At 36.4% G+C, this 27,980-nt stretch overlaps 2 protein-coding genes across 3 annotated transcripts; one reads left to right on the forward strand and one right to left on the reverse strand.

Moving 5' to 3' along the window:
• Window positions 1-587: 587 nt before the first annotated feature.
• Window positions 588-10,110, reverse strand: LOC112058369 (CXXC-type zinc finger protein 1). Its single transcript, XM_052888150.1, has 10 exons — window positions 9,908-10,110; window positions 9,624-9,745; window positions 8,281-8,444; window positions 7,564-7,687; window positions 6,904-7,011; window positions 5,450-5,636; window positions 4,283-4,480; window positions 2,537-2,743; window positions 1,417-1,664; window positions 588-784 (listed from the first exon to the last, which is right to left on the reverse strand). The coding sequence occupies exons 1-10, from the start codon at window positions 9,932-9,934 to the stop codon at window positions 685-687; spliced, it is 1,485 nt and encodes a 494-aa protein (XP_052744110.1). The 5' UTR covers window positions 9,935-10,110; the 3' UTR covers window positions 588-684.
• Window positions 10,111-10,480: 370 nt separating this feature from the next.
• LOC112058370 (beclin-1-like protein A) lies at window positions 10,481-27,939 on the forward strand. Of its 2 annotated transcripts, none has more exons than XM_024099148.2 (11): window positions 10,481-12,342; window positions 13,529-14,929; window positions 15,873-16,002; window positions 16,517-16,636; window positions 17,650-17,741; window positions 18,989-19,544; window positions 21,082-21,251; window positions 22,712-22,856; window positions 24,232-24,311; window positions 24,554-24,707; window positions 25,516-27,939. In XM_024099148.2, the coding sequence occupies exons 1-10, from the start codon at window positions 12,220-12,222 to the stop codon at window positions 24,689-24,691; spliced, it is 2,955 nt and encodes a 984-aa protein (XP_023954916.2). In that variant the 5' UTR covers window positions 10,481-12,219; the 3' UTR covers window positions 24,692-24,707; window positions 25,516-27,939. The 2 variants fall into 2 exon arrangements, with proteins under 2 accessions (XP_023954916.2, XP_023954917.2); XM_024099149.2 differs by having other exon boundaries at window positions 27,724-27,939.
• The last annotated feature ends 41 nt before the right edge of the window (window positions 27,940-27,980 follow it).

The raw sequence follows: 27,980 nt of genomic DNA on the forward strand, positions 1-27,980 counted from the left end.
GCGTGTGAAACATGGATAGTCGGATATTTGAATTAATTTATATGAAAACATTTTTTATAAAGATTATTAATATTATAAAGAGGAAAAATTTGTTTGTATTGTTTGTTTGTTTGATTGTAATGAATAGGCTCAAAAACTACTGGACCGATTTTAAAAATTCTTTCACCATTCGAAAGCTACATTATCCACAAGTAACATAGGCTAAATTTTATTTTGAAAAAAACAGGGTTCCGTAAGATATTTGGGGTTTTCTGACACAAGGTGTAAAAATCAACCAGAAAAGTTACTTAATGTGCTTACGTTGTCTAAACTATAAACGATAGAATCATAAAATGTTCTAATTAATTGTAGATCTTATAAATATCTACAAAAAAGTCCGCGACACACTATACCTACCTATCTATGTCGAGAGAGGCACAACAACCATTTTCTTATTTAAAAATCTTGAATTTTTTATACTACATTTAAACGCATTTATTTTCAGATAGGGGTAGTTGAAAGCTTACATCGAGTTTAACGCGGACGAAGTCGCGGGCGTCGGCTATATATTAGTTATACAGTTCGGTGCCTATAAGTGAACTCGTCAACACCTTGAAGTTATGGGAAATACTCCCGAGCACCCTGTATAATTCTGAGCCTTAAGGGTAGGTTTCGACGCGTTGCATGCATTCTTTAGCTTCTGTCTTACGAAGTCTCCTTTTTTCCATTCTCATTGGCCTTCGTGATACGTTCCATTACCTCGTGGTTGTATGTCGAGTGTAGCATCAATCCCAGTACACCCGCTCTGTAAAGGAGAAACATTGTTAGATGGTGAAAATAAAAAAGAATACTCACCCGCCTTGGTTCGTTATATTTAATCGTGCCAGTCGCATTAAATGTTATATAAGTAGGATTTGGAAAAGTATTCGAATAAATATTTCTAAATCATTACGTTTATTGTATAATCGTGATTTTCTCAGAAAATATACCTTTAGTAAATTTTAACTATATGAAAGGGATTCGACGATTTTCGTATGAGGTGGTGTAGGATCGACCGCCATTTTGAATATTATTATTTAATAAATTTGAATAATAAAAACAAAACATTGATTATACCTGGAAGCCATAGCAGACCTGATGTTCGTCTGCTTTGGTACTGTGTAGTTCGACCTTTGAGTGTGCGATAAAATTCACCATGTTATACAAAAATGTTGATCATACCTGGAAGCCATAGAAAGCCGGATGTTCCTCTCTTGCTTTGGTACTGTTGTTCGACTTTTGAGCGTGCGATAGAACTCATCATGTTATACAAAAAGAATGTTGATCACACCTGGAAGCCATAGCAGACCTCATGTTTCTCTCCTGCTTTGGTACTGTTGTTCGACCTTTGAGCATACGATAGAACGCACCATGTTATACAAAAAATGTTGACCATACCTGGAAGCCATAGCAAGCCGGATGTTCCTCTCCTGCTCGACCAGCTCATCCAGGCGCAGCCACTGGCGCACGCGCTCCATGTCGATCTCAGCGCGCCGCAACTTCTCCCACTGGTAGTGCTTGAGGCAGGACTTCTTGGGCGCGCGACAGAAGTCGCCCGTCGCCTCGAACACATTCCGCACTAGCGGACATCCGCATACGTCTGTGTCGCTCACTTTGGGATCCTTGAAATGTTCTGGACACATCACCTGGATAAATCGTAATTATCTGATTTGAAAGTGCAAAGTCGTCGTAGTTGTCATCGTAAAAAAATGTAAAAGACCTTAATAATAAGCTAATTGACAGTTTTTTTTAATGGTCATGGGTAGTTCATTATAGTTCTACTGGTTTGAAAACAATTTTATCATATTTTATTGAAACACTTACATGAAAATTTTTGTTTTACAATATGTTTTTGACAATACGAGCCAAAACGCCTGTCGGCCATGATATATATTTCTATATTTCAACTGTTTCATGACGTCACTATAACAAATCTCTTACAAACGTAGCATTAGACAAAAATATTAGTTAACAACATTCAGTATGATGTTAAGTACATCTAGTAACCCTGTGACGTCACTAAATGGACGATAGCGTTTATGACGTTAGGAAAATTTCAAAAAAAAAACATGATTTTTAAATTAAGTTTTATAAGAAATCCGTAAAGTTTTATTAATTAATATCGATATATTTCGGACCCTTATTCCATGTATGCAAAATTAATATTGTTTAAATTAAATTCGATATGAGTCACAAAACAAAAAATATTGAATCGAAATTTTCGCATTTTTAAAACCAATTATTTAAAAAAAGCTGAATTCTATTTTTTCAAGATGTAGGAAAATGCACAAAGGAAATCTTGGTCGAGAATTTGAAATTAAAATTTGATTTGTGGAAAAGACCCAGGAAAGAAGAAGAAGAAGTCATTTCTAATTTGTTTGTTGGTAAACAATGCACATCGAGTATGGCATAAGTATATAAGTATAAGATATAAATACTTAAAATCCAGCTAAATGTCTCACGACAGATTGCAGGAATAATGAGAGAGAGAAAGTATAGATGACAATGTTCAACATACCCTAAGCCGCTTGCAGTAGGTGGCGTTGACGGGGTTGTAGAAGTCGCAGAACATGCTCTGGCCGTCGATGCGCGTGCGGTGCCGGCTGCCGAAGGACGCCTGCGCCTCGTACTTCACGAAGCACTTCTCCATGTGCTTCACCGCCGTGCGCGAGTGGATCTCGTGACCGCACGTGATGCAGTACATGGACGTCTCGTCGTCCGCCTCCTGCGAATGACAAACAACTATTAAACGCTGTTCCACAACCCCTATTCTAATTTTGACGGCCGCGTGGCGCAGTGGGTAGTGACCCTGCTTTCTGCATCCACGGCCGTGGGTTCGATTCCCACAACTGGAAAATATTTGTGTGATGAGCATGGGTGTTTTCCAGTGTCTGTGTGTATTTATATATTATATAAGTATTTATATGTAGTATATAATTGTATATTAATATTATAATATCAACTATCTTAGCACCCATAACACAAGCTACTCTGTATGCTTACTTTGGGGCTAGATAGTGATGTGTATTGTTTAAGTATATATTTTATTTATTTAATTATTTCTTCTCGACAGATCCTTAAACCCAGATTAAGAAACCGTCGAAGGTAGAATAATACTGCGCACAGTCTCCAGCGCCTTGTGCCTCAACTCTCATCATCATTATCCACACATATTCGGTTCACTGAGCTCGAGTCACCTCTCAGAATGAAAGGGATTAGGCCAATAGTCCACCACGCTGGCCCAATGCGGATTGGTAGACTTCACACACGCAGAGAATTAAGATATTTCTCTGGTTACATCATGATGTTTCTCCTTTACCATTTGAGACAATTAATTTCTTAAAATGCACACAACTGAAAAACCCATATGATATACAGGTTTCATCACGATGTTTCTCCTTCACCGTTTGAGACACGTGATATTCAATTTTTTAAAATGCACTCAACAAAAAGTTCGTGGCGCATGCCCTGGACTGGATTCGAACCCATACCCTCTGGAATCGGAGGCAGAGGTTATATCCACTGGGCTATCACGACTCATCACCTTCTCATCACTGTGCACTATAGTAGCATGCTGGGCGCGCGCCAGCAGCTTGTCCAGCTCGCCGTGCTGCTTGTCCAGCGCGCGCAGAGCCGCCTGCGCACGCGCCAGGCTGCTGCGCACCGTCTCCAGCGCCTTGTGTCTCACCTTGTCATCACTGTGCACTATAGTAGCATGCTGGGCGCGCGCCAGCAGCTTGTCCAGCTCCCCGTGCTGCTTGTCCAGCGCGCGCAGAGCCGCCTGCGCACGCGCCAGGCTGCTGCGCACCGTCTCCAGCGCCTTGTGTCTCACCTTGTCATCACTGTGCACTATAGTAGCATGCTGGGCGCGCGCCAGCAACTTGTCCAGCTCCCCGTGCTGCTTGTCCAGCGCGCGCAGAGCCGCCTGCGCACGCGCCAGGCTGCTGCGCACCGTCTCCAGCGCCTTGTGTCTCACCTTGTCATCACTGTGCACTATAGTAGCATGCTGGGCGCGCGCCAGCAGCTTGTCCAGCTCCCCGTGCTGCTTGTCCAGCGCGCGCAGAGCCGCCTGCGCACGCGCCAGGCTGCTGCGCACCGTCTCCAGCGCCTTGTGTCTCACCTTGTCATCACTGTGCACTATAGTAGCATGCTGGGCGCGCGCCAGCAGCTTGTCCAGCTCGCCGTGCTGCTTGTCCAGCGCGCGCAGAGCCGCCTGCGCACGCGCCAGGCTGCTGCGCACCGTCTCCAGCGCCTTGTGTCTCACCTTGTCATCACTGTGCACTATAGTAGCATGCTGGGCGCGCGCCAGCAGCTTGTCCAGCTCGCCGTGCTGCTTGTCCAGCGCGCGCAGAGCCGCCTGCGCACGCGCCAGGCTGCTGCGCACCGTCTCCAGCGCCTTGCGGTTCTGCTGCTCCGCCACACACGTCGCCAGCGACCACTCCTGTATCCTTTGTGGCAACACCTGCGAGGAATTTCAGTTTCTAACCGACTTCCAAAAAGGAGGAGGTTCTACGTTCGACTGTATGTATGTTTTTTTTTTATGTATGTCCAGCGATAATTCCGTAATTTCTGGACCGATTTTGAAAATTCTTTTTTTATTTTGAAGGGTTTGTGTCCAGGGTGGTCCCATTTTTTTCATGTCAGGATCTGATGATGGCATCTTGGAGAAATTGAGGGGAGGTTTCGAAAATTGTAGAGACGGCTAGTGCGTTTGTTAGTGTTTCCATAAGGTATTTTAAATTACTACAATTTTATGAGATCTGGAGTTGATCTGATGATGAAGCCGAAACACAGACGCTGGAACTCGTCAACGATTTATTCATAAAAAGAGTCTTGACAGACAGTGTGTGTAATACTGCTGCTAAAGAACCTCACCTACATAGCTGGGCATTAACTCGTTAATCCGTTAATCGTTAATTAACGAAGTTAACATTTTGATTAACGGATTAACTTTTAAGTTAATTTTTAAAAATGTTATCATGGACACGTTTACTTCCGTTAATATGCAGAAGTCCATTAATCGTTAATCCAATGCCTACTATTTACCGCGCGACGCGAAAAACAGGTTCAGAGGTTCGGTTTTTTCTTCAAAGAAATCAACAAATTACTACATTTATGTTAAATATAGATAAAATCAACAAAAAACAAATTATGGCACTTTTCCCCGGTGCTTATGCTTATTTTTCTAATGGTGATCTCATACAATGATATAAAAATGTAATATTACACAGTCATGTTAATGTGTTAATGGATAAACGATTAACGGTAACTTTCGTTAATTCTTCCGGAATGTAACGGTTTAACATTTAACGAAGCTAATTTTTTCTGCAGCGGATTAACGATTAACGAAGTTAAACTATTTGATTAACGGTGCCCAGCTATGCTCACCTGATATATCCTGGCCGTATCTGCATCACCCAAAGAAACTCGCCTGATATATCCTGGCCGTGGCGAGCCTCATGCCGCAGTCCTCGGAGCAGTACTTGGAGCCGTACTGCGCAGCGCGCGTACACTGCGGCCCGTAGCACTGGCGTGGCTCCGCCGTCTGCAGGTGCGAGATGGACTCCTCGGGCTCGTACACTTCGCGCTCGTGGTGCTTCTTCTTTATGCGGTTGCTACTGGCAATACAATTGATAGGTTAGTACATTCACTTCATCACGCACTAGTTACATGAAACAGCTCTCTCGAAACTATTTCGACAGAGCAGCCATCCATCCCAACCAACTAGTGGTTGAGGCCTGCAACTACACTCCCAATCTTAACGCTAACTTCAAGCAGAGGCGTCCCAAAAACGTCCTTTACGATCCAGACGATGACATGACGACCGCACAGACACAGCGTCTTCGCCGGCGAAGACGAGGTCCCCGATATCTGACGTCACCCGGACGTGGGCTTTCTAACTCACGATCTCGGGGGCGTCCGGACTGATTCACTCAGGTCACGGTTACACCTTCCCGAATGGCCCTCTAAGCCGAGGTCCGAGTCTCATAGGAGACGCCCTTAGAGAGCCGTTCCGTCCTCTATCTTTATTTCAGCCTTCGGGTCTCATCAGGCGATGCTTCTGCGCTCGCCCAAACCTCCCGGTGACGCCGTAGTGGTCCCACATGGAGCCATCGGCACTGACTCAACACGAAAAAAAAAAAAAAATCATCACGCCTCACTGCAATAGGCGTAAGCATAGACCACATTCTACCACTTGCTACAACCTTCCCATATAAGAGATATAGCTTAGATATTGGATAGAAGCAGGCGTTACTTTGCGGAAGTTCATCATGATTATATAATGATTTATTTATTTTGCTATCATCCGCGAAAAGCCGACGAACCCCAGGTCCGACAAAATACACTCTACGTACGTTTCACCCCGAAACCGGAGCATCCTCAGGAGATGTTGACATCTTGGGTTGCATGGGTTCGTCGGCTTTTCGTGGATGACAGCAAAATAAACAAATCATTATATAAGATATAGCTCATTTTATTGATATCATTGTGTCGTATCATATCGTAATCAAGCGTACCCAGCCAAAATGAGCACACCAATGGTGACGTGTAAGACAAGGTGATTTTAAAAAGATAACCGGTCTGTGAGACTGGGGTCACCGAACAAGAGATCAATTGTGTGCACTAAGAAACAAGCTCTAATATGAAAAGAAATAGGCATGTGTAAATTGAACCTTTAGCTTGTCCCAAGACAAAGCTATTATGTTACATTCACAATTAGTGTGTGTTTACAGTAAGGAGTTTCATACAAAGAATACTTGACTGCTCAAGTTAATACTCTTCAATCACTTTCCAAGGTAATGTTTGCGCTATGGTGTCAAGGCAATAATTGGGAAAGATCATAAAATATATCTAGGCAATAAAAAGGCATAAAATTTAGGATACCTTGACAGCCTGGAGGCTTTCTTGCTCTTGACGCATAGTCGTTGACGGCACCTCTGTTTGAGCTTGTTGCTGCCTCCATACTTAAACATGTCTTCACAGGCATCACAACTGAAACACAAAGATATTCATTATAACCATAAAAATAAATAAGATTCCCGCCATGTCTGTTTATCTGTCTGCAATAATCTCAGAAACTACTGAACAAATTTCATCAATAAAATATACAAGGGATTTATGAAGAAGATCAAGGTTTGGTGGAAATAAGATTATGCACTGTTAATTTATTTGAAGAGAGTTCATAGATTTCTTCATTATTATAAATTGTTTTCCGTAATTAGTCTGTAAGATATTCGTGTCAGGGCTCTGCCCCCCCGAACTTTTCTCTCTGTCACATGGTGAATTTGTCTCAATATTAACCATTGCCCAAGTCCTGTAGTCCAAACATGACAGGATATTATCATATGAAGTCAAATCGACCAATAGCACCAAACCGAGAATATAACACTTTCTTTCATTGGGATGAAAGAAGAGTGATTTTCCGGTTTGGCTGCTATTGGTCGATTTGTCTTCGTATGATATCATGATATTGTCATGAGCGGCCTTGTTTGGCCTACTGGTTCATAGTCAAAATATCAGTTTAAGGATAGTAATTTAACTTACTGGCCACAGTCATGTATCTGCAAGCAACCAGCGCACTCTCCACAACCATCTTTAGCTGGTCTCTTTGATGATTTGTTCTCCGCGTGATCTTTTTCCTTACGTTTCTTCTTTCTATCATCCCTTCCTACACATAGAATATCAATTGATGAAAAACACAAAGTAAAAATATTACTAATCATCATTTAAGTACTAATACAAAAAAGGTTGAAGCTCATCTGTTTATATGCTAATTGACCATTTTATTTATTTCAGTAATTAATTCATTTAATTCTATTGTCTTTGTTTAATGAATCATCAGTTTAAAGTTGCACAATACAGTTTGTGTCATGGAAGCCATTCTGAAGATTTAAAATAAATGCCTTGAATGATAATATTTTATAGCCCTGACCTTTACTATGCCTAAGTTTTAGACTGCACTGTATTAGTAGGTTTTAATACAAAACTAATCATAGATATTTGGCTCACTTATGCATCAAGCCAACAACTAAGTTAATATAGAAAAGACAGGCCATAAAGATAACATCTATCAAAGATATTTTCATTATTTTTGGCATTAATTTTCTGTTCATATTGTAGTATTTATTGCCTTAAATTCAAATTCAAATTGCCGCGATTCACGATAATAATATTTATTATGAATGTCATACAGACAACAGACTGTATCCATGCTATCTGTAAAACACTTCAATATGAATAAGATAAGCATATTTAGTCTACCTGAGTCAACATCATTTTCCCTCTTCTGTGGCCTAAACCTTGTCTTTAGTGTTGGATCTTCCTCCCGACAGCGATCACAAAAATAATTCTTAATATATTTAGCTTCCCTCTCTGATATATTTATGCAATCACCATGATACCATTCTTCACAGGAATCACAAGCTCTGTAAGATAAATATATTTATATAATGCTACCACATGCACAGCAGTTTCACCTGTATAGTCCCTGTGGTTTTCCCACATACACTATATACTTTATGCCTATATACTCGCATGAAATGTATTTTCGATATAATGTATTATCTGATGATGAAAGAACTTGTTGAACTTGTTTCAGTAAATAAGTTGAAAAAGCCAAAAATATCCTTTTAAAAATGTTGTGAATTAAATCTGTTTTATCCAATGATTTGCAGATCATAAATATGTCCACAGCATACCCAATGTCATATAAAAAAACTACACTTCAACAGAGAGCATTTTTCTTACCAATGAGTTTAAAATTATTTACCAATAAAGAACAAGGATGGGTTATTGATCTAAGTATAAATCTATGTTATATTAATACTGTGTTCTACTTTGGGTGCTCAACAAATCCAATTTCTGATTCAGTGATTGGTCGAGTAGATAGAAACTGTAGTTAGTACTTAACTTGTGTTGTAAACAAGGTGCTTTAGTACTAATTAAAGTTTATTCTATGTAACCATGATTAAAGTGCATTTTCTTATAATACCTAACTTGTTTAGATAATTTACTTAACTTGTTTAGTTGCAAGGCAACGGTGCTTTAGTACTAACTAAAGTTTATTCTATGTAACCATGATTAAAGTGCATTTTCTTATAATACCTAACTTGTTTAGATAATTTACTTAACTTGTTTAGTTGCAAGGCAACGGTGCTTTAGTACTAACTAAAGTTTATTCTATGTAACCATGATTAAAGTGCATTTTCTTATAATACCTAACTTGTTTAGATAGTTTACTTAACTTGTTTAGTTGCAAGGCAACGGTGCTTTAGTACTAACTAAAGTTTATTCTATGTAACCATGATTAAAGTGCATTTTCTTATAATACAAACTTAGTATTTAACATAAGCGTATATCTGCATCAGTGTCGTGCAATTTATAGATGCATAAACACACTGCATACCCTGAGGATTAACTATGAACCTTTATTGGAGGAGGAATTTTTCATGTTGTATTATTTTTGCATATAGTGCCTACCCTAGTTAAAAATCTTGTGCACGCCACTAGTCTGCATATATGAGGCTACGAGGGCCCCGCCCGCTTAGTCTTTCTATTGCTCAAGTGTTGGCTTTAGTGTTCCATATTCTGTAATCAATACTTACATCATGAACCGCGAACTGTCGGAAGAACGGCAAATACAGTACGCCTGCCCAGCTTGGTTTAACAACGAAGTAATCTTCGATTGCCTCTCGGGCAGATCAAATTGTTTAGCAATATCCGCTTTCTACAAAACAAAATAAAGTAAAAAATGTTGTCATATTTATTTTATCTAATAAACAATATATATATATATTGAAATTATGCCTAACCATAGTTTTACTGTGCACTAGTTATTTATTAAAATAATTGTACGTTTGTAAGAATTTTACTTTAACTATTTACTTACACTCTGTTTAGATTTCTTATCACCCATTTTATACGTTAGCTGTTTTATCTAAAAAAACTATTTTTTATATTTAAATACTAAACTGGTTACGATGTGTTTTTAATTTATTTTATTTTTGATAATTGCTTTGCAAAACGCAAAGTCGCAAACAAACAAAACAAATATCATACAAAAATCCACAAAATGAGAAGAGAATGAATGAAAAACCTTTAAGTTTTGACAATTAAACAACAACTAATAATCTGTGAACAACAACAGACTAAAACTAAACCACAGATTAATAGATACTAAATCAAAGAGTATATACCACAAACGTCGACCACAAACCACACACGTTGACTTGACATGCACAGTCCACAGATTAATAATACTACGTTACTAGTGTTTATATTCTCTTTGGCTACAACGTTGACATGCTCAGATGAATTACCCTTTTTTCTTTCCGTATGACTTTTATAAATGCGTTTTTCGTGTTCGGACAACCATAGGTGTCAAAGGGACAACCGAATACACTAAATCAATATAAAAATACATTAACTGACGCACGCGTACGATTTTGTTCCGACAAACGAAACAAATCCAGCGCGTACGTATCGAATGCCAGCCCTTGCGTTCGGGGAGACCATACGGAATACGGAAACTTAATGACGTCATGCGGAATGCAGCGCTTGTATACATTTTTGTTTGTACCGTCGCACACGTTCGGTCCAATCAGAACCAAAATTACGCCAGACATTACGCAAAAGTTTGTATTGATGATTGTTACTTTTCTAAATCGGTTTAGAGAATAACAAATAGATAATACCTTGGATTAACATTAGATAAATTAGTTATCCCGAAAAATTCATGGTTTTTGCTAGTTACGCTTTTTTTACTACTGTACCGAATTAGCTGAAATTTTGAATAGATTACAGTCTGGACTAATGTATAGGCTACTTTTTATCCCAGTAAAATTCATGGTTTCCGTGGAATATTTCTTACTCTTTAATGCCGCTACTACTAAACTGATTTGATTAAAATTTAAAACGAAGACGCCTACTTTTTATCCCGAAAAAATCAACGAATCCTGCGAGGTTTGTGAAAAGCTGATGGTTGAGGTTGAGGTTATTGGTCGTAGCGTATGTTTTATAGCTTAGTCTTCCTCGATAAATGGGCTTTTCAACACAAAAAGAATTTGTCAATTCTATCCATTAGTTCGTCAGTAGGCAAGGCAGAAGTACGAAATTGCCTGCACGGGCCGTGCAAGTGTCGGGTGATGACGTCAGGTACAATATCGCGACTGTTAGCGGGAGCCGATAATTATGCGAACTTCGAATGCATGTAAAATCATAAGTGCTGGAGAAAGCAAACTGCAAACGCGAGCTTATGAAAACTGTAATGAGGCGGAAGGTTGTATTTTTCGGACATCTGCAAAGAGAACTCCTCTACGAGTTTCCTAGGTTGATCTTAGAAGGCAAGATAGTCGGAAAAAGGGCACGAGGACGACCAAGAGTAATTACAGCTAGCTGAAAAATATTTCGAGTGATCGGAAAAGTTTTCTCCATCTGTCCGCCAAACTTCAGTTTGAAGAGGGCACCTGATGATGATGATGAAAATCATAACTATTTGGTATTTTCAAATAAAACACAAACTAGTGTATTTGTACAAATAAAAGCTCATATGTACCAAAGTTTCAAGTGATTTTGCATACCTATATCTGTTTGATATATAACAGGATAAGTATAGGAATATAACACAAAAAAAAATATTTGGTGTACAAAAGAAGTTTTATTTCATGACGATATTCGTAAATAAAATGTTGAGCACCCCTGAGTCATATGTTTTTGTTTGTTGACATTGTGTAAAATACCTACCAGATTTGGGTACATTCTCCATCCCCTTTAATCAGTGTATTCTATGGACTGACTCTAGATTCATCGTCTGTGGTCTGAGTTTCTCACAGATTAAATTAAAGAACTATAAAAATATAAAATCCATCTTTCTGTCATCTGTGACTTTTCTTGAAAAATATTGCGGGTACATTTTTGTAAAGATTCCTAAAGTTTAAAATCCAAGTTATATCTTGCCGTTTTAATTCAGCTAAAACAACTTTGCAGTTTGCTTTCAACGTGGCAAGCACATAGAACTAATGATACTTTCCCCCCTATCTTAATCTCAGATTTAGAATACTGTGTGGATAAAAGAGCAACAGCAAATAGGGAAAATGTTTTCTCAAAAAAAAAAATAGAAGTAAACAAAACTTTTGCTTGTAAAACACCGACTTCGATACCTATAAATAGATTAGAACTCTGTTACAAACTCCCATATCTACAATGAACAATGAACAATCTAAAATGGAACCAAATAGTTGTGGATGGATTTTGTGCGCCTCGAAAAGGTTTCCGGGGAAAATGTATTACTTCAACATCAGGAATGGAGAAAAAGCTTGGAGTTGGGTCAGTATGCTAGAAATAGACTTTAGAAAGGTTTTTGTAGTGATAACGTCCTTTGGGAGGGTAAACCGCTACGTAACGCGTTACTCTGTTTGGCTTCCCTTTCTCTCACGCCTAAGGCAGCAGATGTAAGTTTGTCGAGCGTCCAGAGACGCACATGTTTCATTTTATTTGTATTTGCAATGGGAACATGAATTGCGTCAAAATGACGAGTTCACTAACTTGCAATGTTTTAAACATAACCGATTTCAACGCGCGCCGTGCACTCTATTCTGAGCAAATCCGCTGATTGCCGTTAGGTATACTTTAATTAAAACTATTCAAAGTAAAATTACAGATTATTACCACTCTGCAAGTCTGCATTGAGTGTGCAGTAGGTAAAATAGTTGCCTATAATACAGCCCCACTTGATGTGTACTGCTTACCAACAAACAAATTAAAAATGAGGGTATAAATCACTAGTCATTTCACACCTAATAATATTTATAATTAACTTGTACTTAAATTTAAGAAGATAAATTTGATTAATAAGCTTAGAACAATTAGATATGGTTAATGTATTTTGAATAACATTTTATTATCAAACAATACATAATTTATATAATTTAAAAAATGATATGCATTTTCTAAACAGTGCACATCAAGTAAGGCTGTAGTATAGGTTGCATCATCATCATCTACATCATCAACATCATCATCATCATCATCATCTCAGCCGATGGACATCCACTGCAGGACATAGGCTTTTTGTAGGGACTTCCAAACATCACGATACTGAGCAACCTGCATCCAGCGAATCCCTGCATGCAGTATATGCCCTGAATGCAGTATAGGTTGACTTGTTATTTTGTATTAAGACTACTTAATTCAAAATAACAAGTCACAATATGCATCAAAAATCATACAGCTGCACTATATTTACAGAACACCAAAATTTGATACACATTGCAGATGTGATTATGTAGTATTTGATTTTTTAGTATTTTTTAGTCAACTAGAAGGTACTAATAACTAGTAAAACATGAACCAGTTCTCAATACTCATCATCATCACATCATCATGACTGATTAGATGCACTATGGCTCACAAATTGCTTTGTGCAACAATCTTTTATTCAAACTTGAGCCTTAAGTTATGGATTATTAGGTACATTTTACTATGAAAAATTTATTTTTGTTCAAACATACAGGATCAAACTACAGACCTACAGAAGAGATCCAGAGTTAATAATCAAGCTACCAATGTCATTGGCACATCTGATAAACAATATAATCAAATACCCAATAATTCAAACTCACTAGAGAGTGAACAACTATTGATGGGGACCAGTGATCACAGTTCACCAATGTCTAATAATAACTTTGCTAATAATACACAGGCAAGATGGAACCAGAGACCAAATAATATTCTTACGTCTAGACAACATGAACGACAGATGAACTCCAGTGATGGTTCACCCATGTCGGAAAATACCTTTGTTAATAATGCCAGATATGAACAGTTACCAAACAATATTCTTACGTCTAGACAAGATGAAGTACAGATTAACTCCAGTGATAGTTCACCCATGGCTGACAATACCTTCATTACTAACGCACAAGCCAGATATGAACAGATGCCAAATAATATTCTTACATCTAGACTACATAAACGACAGATGAACTCCAGTGATGGTTCACCCATGTCTGACAATACCTTCATTAATAACGCACAAGCCAGATATGACGAGATACCAAATAATATTCTTATGTCTAGACAACACAAACAACAGATGAACTACAGTGATAGTTCACCCATGTCTGACAATAACTTACTTAATAACACACAAGCCAGATATGAGGAGATACAAAGTAACATTCCTACATCCAGACAATATGAACAATTACAAATGAACTCCAATGTAATTTGTTCACCAATGACTGACAACTTTCATAACAACTTGCAAACAGGATATATGTCAACACCAAATAATAAATGGATACAACAAGAAAAATTACACACAGAATCCACAGATGTGCCAATGAGTGACTCAAACTGTGTATTCATGGATGTTGCACACAATGCATTTAAATCTATAAATAATCCCTTATCTAAACTCCCAAACCAATGTCGACTATCCGCACAAGCAATGGGTGACAAAATAAATATTGATGGACAACTAGGAAATAAACTCATGCCAAATAATAATTTTTCATCAAAACTACCACAATGGGGAAATAATCAACTAAAACAATCTCCAACAAACTTCAGATACATTGGCAACACACATAATTCAAAAACTCTAATAACAAATAATACATTTTCATTTGGTCAACGGAAATGTTTTCAAACAGAATCCAACGACTTTGGTACACCCACAATAAATAATGACAATCTCAATGAAAACATACAAGCAACCTACAAAGTGATGCCAAACAGTCTATTTACAATGAAACAACCCAAACAGTTGCAATCAAAAAACAAAAAAATTGGTTCAAAAATACAAAAAGCAACATACAAGCCGTTAAAGAATAATCCGTTTTCAACAAAATTATCAAAGTCATTGAAAACGAAGATTGATATTCTTCGCCCTCAAAGAAATAGATCCAGAGTAAGTTTATTTTTTTTTACTATAGTATAAAGTAGCATTGATTTTAATATTAGATTAGATTTAACGTCATGGTTAATTCGCTATGTTAAATAATATATTAGTATGTTGGTTCAAATATTACATCAAAATTTAATAATTAAGTTTATGCAATGAAATGTACAAAAACTACTGAACTTATTTTACTTACTTTTTTAATTTTTTTGTATTCAAGTCATTTTTGATTGTCAGATGTTGACAAACTACTTTGAATAATTTATTTTCATGGTTTTTCATGGTTGCTGAAATGCCTGTCTCGAATGGCGTTTTGACCTGGTTTGACCTAAGAGTTTAGGCAGTACCCATTGGGTCATGCCTGGCAAGTAAGTAATGTATCAACGCACGTTAAATATAAGAGTGCATTTAAATGTTGAGGAAACCTGCATTTCTGGCTTGGCAGCATGGGAGTATGTCTTACTAGTAAGAAGAGGTTCATATATTCCAAAAAAGAAAACTAACACATTGCATAAAGGATATTTTTTTTTATGCTTTTTTATTCTTTAAATCAATCCAATTTGAAACTTCATGTATTCATGTATTAGAACTTTTTTATTATTAATAGTAGATTCAACTCTACTAATCTTGTTTTTTATTATAATGCCTGTAACTTGAAATGTATGCTCAAGAAGAAAAACTTTTCTTTATGAAAGAATTAAAGAACTTTTTTAATGATGAGTTACTTGCCTTGAATAACAACTTGTATGTTACTTTTAGAACATAAACTTCATGCCATCAGTGGTGTGCACAAGGTTTTAAACTGGGGTAGGCAGTACACACACAAATAGTACCTAAAATAATGGAGAAGGAATTTTCCATTATTTTCGTGCAATGTTGCTTTGCATCTATAAAGTGTCATTCAAAACAAAGATTTTTCAGTTTCTCAATGTTCTGTATGTTTAAATTGCAGGTGAATCTTGTTGATATAAAACACCTAAGAAATCACTCAAAATCATACTTCATCAAAGAGTGGTATATAATTCCTGATGTCGAGGTTCTTCTGGAGGATTTTGATTTTTTAAGAAGTTTTATCTCTGAAGGTAAGGGTCGTAAAGTTTCGCTTATTTCACCAATTTCAATATCGTAATGTATCTGATTACGCACATGTGCCGTAATGTAAAGTAAAATGCACATGTGTCGTAATATAAAACCGTCTAAAAACGAACGGTACTATTTTAAATCTTGGCAAAGAGTTTTTATATCAGAAAAGTGCTCAACATTAACTTTGTGAGATAAAAAATAATAATAAAATCCTTTTAACAAAAAATTTAACCGAATTCAAAATCACAAAAATACTTTATTTGTAATACTGGCTGTTTTTGGTGCATTTGTCTAAAAAAAACAAACGCTGGTGTGTGCGCTTCGTTATCTGTGCAAAAATTACTAGCATATCAAAATATCATCTTAAGGAAAACAGGCAAAGATGCAAATTCGTTTTCAGAAAGTGTGTTTCCTTATTACTACCTCTGCTTCCTCGCCTTTGGCTCGAGCTGTAATATCGCCTCGGCTGTGATTTTCAACTTACCGTACTTATATCATAATGTACTATTACAGATCCAACTTGTATGCTGATGATCCCAGAAGTTGTGATGAAAAAGCTTCAATCTTTGACAGACAGTCGTGCGACAGTCGCAAAGGAAGTCGTTCAATGGCTGACCAAACACGCTGTATGTGGTATGTACACTATGGACCACGTGAAACTTGTAATCTACACTATCTATATTAATATACTCTGAGGCACAATTATCCGCCCACTTTTATATACTCGCGTCATATTAAAGTGGGCAGATAATTGTGCCTCTGAGTATATTTTATAGAGCTAAAGTTTGTGTTGTTGTTGGGCGTCCGTGTTTTGACGGCCTCCGTGGCGCAGTGGTATGCGCGGTGGTTTTACAAGACGGAGGTCCTGGGTTCGATCCCTGGCTGGGCTGGTTGAGGTTTTCTTAATTGGTCCAGGTCTGGCTGGTGGAAGGCTCCGGCCGTGGCTAGTTACCATCCTACCGACAAAGACGTACCGCCAAGCGTTTTAGCGTTCCGGTACGATGTCGTGTACAAACCGAAAGTAGTGTGGATTTCATCCTACTCCTAACAAGTTTGCTTCCATCTAAGATTTTTTTTTCATATTCCCATATCTTTTTTAAATATGACCAATATTCCCATTCCCGTCCAACTAGTCGGGAAAGTCTAATTCACTTGCTTTAACGTATGCTATAGATTGGCAAGTTCGTTAATGACACTCCCATGATATGCGGGCGACGGGGGGGAACGGACGCGGGTGTGAAGTCGTGCGAGCGGGGCATCGTTACCCCCTCCCGGCCCGCGCGGACTATCGGGAGTGTTACGAACGAATTTCAAAGCTTGCCAAGCTATAGTTGACATAAAAATTGAGATTCTATATAACAAATGTCATCCGGTGCTTACTGGTGGATATCATACAGTAGGTAGATGACAATTCTCAATTGATTTGGTGTTTATTTTAATAGGTTGATAATAAAGACCAAAATAGTGAATAGGCCAGCTGGTCTCTTATTATTTATCTTGACGAACTTATATTAATAATATCAAAAAGAAATATATCTTTTTATAAAAAATTTGAATTTTTTTCTGTCATTAGGTAGGACAGCCAATTAAATCGTAAAGTACTTTTTATTAATTTGCATTTAATTTTAAATTATATTTTGTTTCAGAAATAAATAACCAAGACGAATATCCACTCACAAATGTTACAATAAATGATAGAGTTCTCAAGTTTTGCATAGAAGCAAAAATACATCATGTGGTAGGTAACACATTAATTTAGTTTCCAATATAAGTCTAATTTTTTTTTTTTTTTTACCAAAGTAAGCATAAAGACGAGAGATATTTTTTGTTTGTTTATAGCAAAACTGCTCCGAAACTTAACCTAATTTAAAGATTCTTTAACCAATCTATCAAGAAAGCTACATTGTCAGCGAGTAATAGACTAAATTTAATCTTCAGTATAATAATTTTGCTTGGTTGGTTTATGCAACAATTTGCATAAATGCATATTGAAAAATAAGTTTCCTGCAAACTCTCAATTCCTGTTTCGCCTTCTATTTATATGTACTTTCGCCGTAAAGTACCTTTTATACTCCGAGGTATAATTTATCTCTTTACCAAAATTCATCAAAATCGGCTTAGTGAAAAGAACAGGCAGACTTACTTTGGCATTTATAAACAGACCAAGCAATTTAATATTTAGGTTAAAAGCACAGAATAAAGAATGGTACAGAATGAGTCTTTACAAGCCGCGCTGTGAAGTCAGTGAAACCCATAAAAACAAAACTAAACGCCAAGCGTGCAGCTCCTTGACATTCGCATAATGTTCCTATCTACCATATACATTATCAACCCATAGTCGACTCACTGCGGCGCTCGAGTCTCCTCTCAGAATGAGGCCAATAGTCCACCACGATGGCCTAATGCGGATTGGCAGACTTCACACACGCAGAGTATTAAGATAATTCTCTGGTATGCAGGTTTCCTCACGATGTTTTCCTTCACCGTTTGAGATACGTGATATTTAATTTCTTAAAATGCACACAACTGAAAAGTTGGAGGTGCATGCCCCGGACCGGATTGGAACCCACACCCTCCGGAATCGGAGGCAGAGGTCATATCCACTGAGCTATCACGGCTATATCTACCATATACAAACTTTTTTCATTTTGTTTTCTAGATTTAACACTAACTACAAATACGTAAATGAATATCGTAATAGACTAATATCATTAATAATTAATCAATAACTATACTACCTATAAAAAATACTCCCGTCCATTTTTTTAGTTTTTGTTAATGGTTTTAAAATAATTATAAACGTAAGACGCCTTTCTCTTATAATAATATTGAAAATTACTTATGCCTGCGACGGTTTGTGTCGAATTTTTGAATTTGTATTTGGAATGGTTGCATCATTGCCGTGTTCTGTGCGCTCTATCTGCCTTATTCTTTAATCTGTGGGTTTAAGATATTGTTATATATGATTTTATGAATATTTTTCAGGTGTTTATCACAGATAAGGAATTCTTGCGTGAGGCTGCGAAACTGAATGGCATACCCTCTTATTATATAAGTGAGCTCACGTTAATGGAGAAAAAAGAAAATTTGTTCCTTCAAGAAACAGAGCGTTTTGATAAGTTTCTTATTAGCAACAGTGTTCAAAAATGCACAATTACAGCAATTGCAAATAATATAAATGAAAATAATAATAACGCTGTTGCAAAAAATTTGAATATGCCAATGTCAAAATCTTTTGGAACACAAAATGAGGAAAATACTTTTGACCTCACAAGACCTCATGAGAGTATATCCATTCGATCAAAATTCAACCAAAATGTTGATAGACATAACCATAGACTAATAACTGATTGTTCAAATAGTTATTTGGGAGGTCATATATCTATAAATGAAAATAATAATAGTGAAGAGAATCCACATACAGCTGTTGTAAAGCAGAAACATAATTTTGAAACAAATGAAAATACTGTAAGCTTTGAATCAAATGAAATTCAAAGTACTGTAGTAATTGAAGACAATATATCCAACGCTGGCGTTGACTGTAAGTATTGTTCAAATTCATATTAAAATTCGTTTATTTCAAACAACTCTTGTATAACATTAGGAAATCAGAAAGTTTTTTTAAAATGCTGTATCACTTGTCATTCCTTTTTTTTTATTCTCTACAAGTTAGCCCTTGACTACAATCTCATCTGATGGTAAGTGATGATGCAATCTAAAATGGAAGCGGGTTAACTCGTTAGAAGTAGGATGAAATCCACACTCTCTCCGTTTCTACACGACATCGTGCCGGAATGCTAAATCGCTTGGCGGTACGTCTTTGTCGATAGGATGGTAACTAGCCACGGCTGAAGCCTCCCACCAGCCAGACCTGGACCAATTAAGAAAACCTCAATCGGTCCAGCCGGGGATCGAACCCAGGACCTCCGTCTTGTAAATCCACCGCGCATACCACTGCGCCACGGAGGCCGTCAAATATAGCGATAAATTATAGCCCGTGTGACTTGCTTATAATGTAGCATCACATTGGTGAAAGAATCATTAAAATCAGTTGATTGTGCGTGAAAATAAACAAATAAACTCACTTATGAGTAACTTGGTGTAAAAGTGTGAATATTACAACACTTAACTCAATAACAAAATAGGCAGATTGACTTCCCAAACGGGCAAATCCCTTGTTGTCACTACGCAAAAATCGTCTCGAACTCGATTGAAACGCGCAGCGACTTATACAGGATGCTCGGGAGTATTTCCCTTGACTCTAGGCTTATACTCTTTAAGGATAATTAATTAAATATATACATAAATTAATTAAATTTAAAATGAATATTATTTTCGGAATGAATATTATTTATTTTGTAAATACATCTTAAAATGTGTCCCTTATGCAATTATTTATTATAGACGAAACTTATTCATTGATATATAACACGAAGTAGCTAATTAGTGAAGTGCGGAGTGCCAGTTGAATCTATGTTGTCGATATCGACGCCAGATTTAAGCCTCAATAGCTCAACGGCAAGAGCGTTTGGACTCGTCACCGAGGGGTGGAGGTTCGATCCCCGCCCCGTTGGTCTATTGTCGTACCCATCCTAAGTCTTTTCCGACTAATTGGAGGGAAATGAGAATATTGGTCATAATTATAAAAAAAAAAGATATGGCAAATATTCTTTTAAAAATGAAAATACAGGCTGCATCCATAGCACTATCAGAAAGTGCAAGGGTCAGGAAGTAATCAAGAAAATCACTGCACCACAGGTTGTTGCTCTTGTCAAAAGTAATCTTGAATAAAAATATATTTCTTTTAATTTTACCTAAAGGCGTATGTTACATGGATAATCGGAATTATTTTAATTACTTTGTAAACATGAAAAGTTTTTATATAACATAAAAAAATTATATGCTGTTCGGCTCCTATAAGTAGACTCGTCAACACCTTGAAGTTAAGGGGGAAAAACTCCCGAGCACCCTGTATAGACTTGCTGGCACAATTTGTCATCCCCTCCTTGATGATGTCATCTCACTATTCTTCTTACATATGGATAACAAGGATATTAACATAACTTATACTATTTCAGCTAATGTAATGTCCAAAATAAATGAAGACTATGAGAAAATGGAAGAGGAATTGAACGAATTTTGCACAACATATTCGCATTTGCAGGATGTTATTAATAATAGTACACTTGACGAATGGAGTGTCTGTTTTGTGCAAATCATTGAACAATTTGTGAACGATATTTTACAGGTAATCTTTACATCTATATTAATAATTTCGTCAAAGGGTACAGTACAGTAGGCTCGATCGAAACATTACCTGAATAATAAAACATGAAAAAATAAAGATTTCGAGTTGACAACATATATCGATGTTGACAACATACAGGAAGAAATTTTTTCAAGTACGGATATTTTTATATTTTGTACATAAACAAAATTTAATGAACACGTATTTTTTCTTTTTTTTTTTAACTCAACAATAACAAAGTTATCGTTAGCTAAAGTTTAAACATTTAAACAGAATTTGAGGGTCACCCTATCGCTGTACTAAGTAATAGCACAGTAATAGGCAACTACAAAATCAGCTGGTAGGTACTAGGTTAGCGAGCGCCCGCGCCGAGGGCCGTTGACCTTTCTACGTTTATTTTTGTACCTATTATTTTTTATAATAATTAAAGGTCGTCACTTTTGAGTTGAGAATCGATTTTTCCTTCATACTTTATTCGGCTTAGGACCATCAATAATGCGTAGTAATAATAAAAATTATAAACTTTCGATTGGAATAATGAAATACAAATGATGATTATTATTACGCAAACTTTTGCATTAAAGGATGATTCGACTTAAATGCGCAAGCGACGGCAGATTGTCTGTCACTGGTCGCCCATCGGCAATTCGGCAGGCGTCCTCAGGGATTTTTCGATCCCCTCACCCCTGCCACCCCCGTCAGCCGAAGCCGAAGCGATATGACTACTGCCGGTATTTCTTTGTCGGCGTCTTACAAAGTGCCGCCAGCAGTTGCGCAGTTTGTTTGGGAATGTGTCCATTATTTTGTTATTTCTGAGACATAAATTGAAAAAAAAAATTACATAAAATGTATCGAACTGTTTGTAGATTTATGTTCTATTAATGATACAGAACCACGAAAAAAAATGTCCGCACTAAAGTCCGAATCACCCTGTATATCGATATTGTCGAGTATTTTGTTGAATAGTGCCATTCAAACGAAACGTCACTGACAGCGGATGACATCTTGAGTATTTCACTCGGACTAATTACATTTGGACTTGTATTACTATATTACCTTAAGGTTTAAGGTAGATGGGTATATCCTGTACATGTAATATAGCGTATGTATTTTACAATGCCACATAAAAATGTTGTCCAAAAATTTTAAAATATGATGATAATTGTTATAGTGTCAAGCCATTTCTGAGCCTTCATCGAAGATGCTGCTTAATCTCTTAGTGTTTAAAGTTATATAGCAAAACAATATACTCATATTTAGATCAACAAAAAAGTCCAAGATAGCAATATTTTTTTTATTTTAATATCTTTATTGCACAAAACAAATACGTATATGGAACATACAAAATCTTAAAACTAAGGATAAAATGCAATACAAAAGGCGACCTTATCAGTAGTAGTTATAAGGTCCCTTTATATTATTTTTGTTTTTTGCCTTTTATATTGTTATTGTTTTTTCAGGGTGTTAAAGTTAACAACTTTGCCCCGCTGCCGCACTGCTTCCAACAAGGTCTCAAATCTTTGAGGGACTTTTACTCTTGGAGCAAAAACGTTAGCATGGTCATTGATAAACTAATAGGTTTATGTGGATACAGAATCAGTAAAGGTAAACTTTTCAATTATTTAAATCAAAAATACTTATAATAGCCCCAATAAACGACTCGCGAAATCAATCGAAATTAATCGAATATGTAGACACAAACTAGTTTTCATTAAGTTAACTATGTCCTATGTATTTAGAAAAGCCACCTCAATTAAATGCGGCGATATCACCGCACTTCATTGTTCCTTTTTAGTTTGAGCGAATACTCAGATCAATTACCTTTGGACTTGTACCATACTCAAATTCACCAACAAAATTGTCTGTTGTTTTCGAGGGGACGAGGTTAACTCACACATCAAAAATATTTCACACCAATAAATATATCCTGTGTCCTTACACTACACACAACTACAAATTTTAAAATGTATATGATACATCCACGTGTATATGATACATCCACGTGAAATTTTAACACATTGAAACATCGATTTTATAGACTGAGTTTGTGTAAACACGTTAGATCGTGATCATATACTTTTGACAGAGGAGTACAGGTAACGTCTATCGAGGCAGGTCCAGGCGCCACGTAATTCATGGAAATTACGATATTTAGTCGCAAAAAAAACAATCTAATCTTAATATATAAATGCGAAAGGTCATTCATCACGATATATCGAAAATCTATTGACACGTATAAATTTGAAATTTGGCAGTTAGTACTTATAGTTAGTACGTATCCGCTAAGAACGGATTTTACGATAGGGCCGGATTAGGGAGGTCAAAGGGCAGACGAATTCGCGGGCGTCCGCTAGTCTACTATATATGACCCGTAATGAATGGATAGTCTAAAACTAATTTTAATAGTTTTAAATATGGTGACCAAGTTATGTTTTTTTTTTCGGATTTTTAAAACAAATCTATCTTGAATCACTTTTTTTAATGTTATAATCTCAACTACTCAACTTCGAAGCCAAGGTTAGCTACGCATTTGGCGAGTAGTATGTTGAAGCCTTTAATTCTACTGCCTCTCGTTACTCCATTTTTTGACGGCCTCCGTGGCGCAGTGGTATGCGCGGTGGATTTACAAAAACGGAGGTCCTGGGTTCGATCTCCGGCTGGGCAGATTGAGATTTTCTTAATTTGTCCAGGTCTGGCTGGTTTGTTTGGCCCAAACCAGCCAAATCGCTTGGCGGCCGGTAGGGTGGCAACTATGCCACCCTACCGGCAAAGACGTACCGCCAAGCGATTTAGCGTTCCGGTACGATGCCGTGTAGAAACCGAAAGGGGTGTGGATTTTCATCCTCCTAACAAGTTAGCCCGCTTCCATCTTAGACTGCATCATCACTTACCATCAGGTGAGATTGTAGTCAAGGGCTAACTTGTAAAGAATAAACAAAAAAAAAATCTAGTTACTTATTACCATCATTTCCATTTATAGGTATTGTCCGGACTAATATAAAGGCTGAACAATTTTTGAGAATATTAGGAGCTGGGACATTATTGATCGAAAGGATTAATGTAAGTATTTTAGTTATAAAATTTTATATTTGTACTAATAACATTTTTTTTTGACAGGACGTGTCAAAGTTTGAAACACTTAACTCTGTGGCGGTGTCTACGCTGCCTAACAAACAACTGAGCTCTACAATAACATAAATAATAAATGTTACCTGTAATTGAGGAACTTGTAACAAATTTTGCAAATAAAAAAAATTAATTGAATTGAATTAATGATAATAATGATTCTGTTTTTCTTTCAGAATGTGTCCCACCAATCAGATATGTGTGGATATTACAAAGAAATGTTGTACAATTTCATAAACACGTTACAGACATCAGAGCCTGACGATTTCTCTGACACCATGTCTATACATTTTGGACTCAATCTTAGATTTTAAGATACAAATGAATAAGGTAAGTGTATAGTTATCATCATCATCATCATCATCATCATCATCATCATCATCATCATCATCATCATCATCATCATCATCATCATCATCATCATCATCATCATCATCATCATCATCATCATCATCATCATCATCATCATCATCATCATCATCATCATTTAGGCGTAGGATGAAAATCCACACCCATTTCGGTTCCTACACGACATGTACCGGAACGCTAAATTGCTTAGTGGTACGTCTTTGCCGGTAGGCCGGTAGGGTGTTCACTAGCCACGGCCGAAACCTCCCACCAGCCAGATCTGGACCAATTAAGAAAACCTCAATTGGCCCAGCCGGGGTTGGGGTCTAAGGTTAAATTAATTTTTTTATATCACCAAACATAATTATGTTTACCAGTGCACAGTAAAATCAACTGTGATTAATATTGCAAACTGTGATTAATTTCATTATGTCATCATCATCATCAACCCATATTCGGCTCGCTGTTGAGCTTGAGTCTCCTCTCAGAGTAAGAGTGGTTAGGCCAATAGTCCAACACGCTGGCCTAATGCAGATTGGCAGACTTTACACACGCAGAGAATCAAGAATATTCTCTGGTATGCAGGTTTCACGTTTTTTTTCCTTTACCGTTTGGGACACGTGAATTTTAATTTCTTAAAATGCACACAACTGAAAAGTTGGTGCATGCCCCGGACCGGATTCGAACCCACACTCTCCGGAAACGGAGGCACAGGTTATATCCTCTGGGCTATCACGGCTCTTTCATTATTATCATAATGTAAATAATAATAATTAAAATTTATTTTCAGGGTTCTAACTGACTGAACTGCTGGAATAAAAACTAATCAAAATATGTAAAAAAAAGTGATTTATGGTTGATTTTTTTTGATACTTCAGTAATATTAATAATTCCGTAGAATTCTGACGCAGCATATTATGTAGTTTTAAGTCTTTATTATAATAGGAGATTTTCCATTGTGTGTTTACTTTTTGTAGTGATATATATCAAGTAGGTAAACTTTTTGCTATTCTGTGGTTTTAGTGTTGTTGACGGTCACTAAAGAAGTCCAAATAGTATATATCATCAGCTGTCATAGAAATGATTCTTGGCAGTAAAGTGATTCAAGGACACAAAATACAGACAAATAAAATTAAATTCAACGGATTTCATAAAACACCAAGATGTACCTTCCAAGCTAAAAGACTGAAAATAACATAGTAGTTACATGAATCTACTGATTGTGAGACGTTATAGCCTAGTCTCAGACCAATTATTGTATAGGACCTGCCTTTCTAGACGTTACGCTGTCAAAGCATATGATCAACGATCTAATGCGATTATAAAAACTGTGTCTATAGAATCGATGTTTCATAGTTATAATCGTGTTCGTCGGTTAAAGAGCTCCATAAAAGTACCTTTTTGTGTAATTGAATGGTGTAAAAAACAGGCAAAAACTTCTAGTTTAATATAAGATATATGCCAAATCTAAGCTCGTTTTCTTCAGAAAATGACAGACAATTTTGTTTGTGACTATGGGTGCGATACAGGTCCTTCTATAATTGGTCTGAGAGCCTAGTGGATATGACCTCTGCCTTTGATTCTGAGGGCCTAGATTCGAATCTGGTCCGGGGCATGCACCTCCCAGCTTTTCAGTTATGTGCATTTTAAGGAATTAAAAATCACGTGACTCCTCTGTGTAGGTACATCTTATTGTTTATTGAAATGGATGGTTTAAAAAAACATTTGACATTTGTTAAGTATGTTTTTGTTTCGTCAAATCAAATTAAAACCAAAAATCAGTGTAAATGAAAATTGATTTCACCTATATTTTTGATTATTATTATTACTGGAAAGAAAATCTTTATTTTATATAAATTTATTAAAGTAAAAATTAAATACCTACTACTACTTACTTTATAAAGGTAAAAGGTAGGTTTAAAATTATTGAGAGGTAAAAATACTGATCACTAATATATTAATATAAAAATTTGGTTAATTTAACTGCAATTAAGACATTGTAAATATCATCATCATATCAGCATCACTGACGTTAATAGTAGCATCATAAATATTAAGTTGACTTATAATCAATCAGCATCATTGATACTTATAATAGAAGAATCATAAACACTTAAGTTTATTTGTAATATCAGCGTCATTGATATTTATAATAGAAGAATCATGGATATTCAAACTGACTCAGCATCATATCCACATCATTGACATAATTATGTTATAAGGAATCTATACCATATTAGGGATGATGACAGTTTTTTTAATAGTAGATATATATTAAAAGTTTGCTAATAGTAAAGCAATTTTGTTAACAAAATATCTGCGATAATTACTTTCGGAGCTACAGGGATTTAAAGGTTCATATTCGCGACACTGCCTCGGAGCCCTGAAAAACGCCCCATAGAAAATAGCACGAATTAATTACGTCGTTGATCATAATGATCACAGATCATAGATTTGTATGGGCGTTCAAAAAAAATTACTAATATCTTTGTCATTTGTGCGTTTATGTTTATAGTTCAAATATTGAAAAATGTCACGTTTAATGTAAGGAAGCTAAAAATGTATGAATTTTCATCTAATTACGATAAAAGATTTTAAATAGATTTTGAAATTTTATAATCTTACTACGTGATGCTTTGCGGTTTCAACCGCGTGGTTCCCGTTTCTGTAGAAATACGGGAATAAAATTAGACTCTAGTCTTCCTCGATATCTAACACTGAAAGGATTTTTCAAATCGGACTGGTAGTTCCCTTAGATTAGCGCGCAAACTCTTCAGCTTTATATTATTAGTATAGATTTATTTTGCAAACATCCAGATAATCTTTGTTTTTTACGTATTAAATAGTAGATATTGAATGAATCATAAAAATCAATATATTCAAACCTATCATCATCCCCATTTTTTCTTTAACTTGGTATGTCTGAGTTTTCAAGATAACAGCAAGCATTTAGCTTTACACTTCATCATTATATATCTAAGTAATTTTTTTTTAATAGACAACTACAGGAATAAGGGATACGGAGATCCGCCATGCAGCCCTAATGTGGATTAGTGGGTTAAGAGTGGATAGTGTTCAACTGTTTTGTATAAGTACTTTGTTTTGTTACAATTTGTTATATTTTCTATGAAACGTCAGAATTTAACGGTAAACGAAAGTTAAATACGTGTATAGGTACGCATTTATTAGTTTACAATAAAAACTATACAAATGACTTTTTTTTATTTATGCCAGTGTATGCTACCTCAGAGCAAT

Source organism: Bicyclus anynana, chromosome 21 (genome assembly GCF_947172395.1).
Source record: "Bicyclus anynana chromosome 21, ilBicAnyn1.1, whole genome shotgun sequence".
In the NCBI taxonomy this organism is placed as follows: domain Eukaryota; kingdom Metazoa; phylum Arthropoda; class Insecta; order Lepidoptera; family Nymphalidae; genus Bicyclus; species Bicyclus anynana.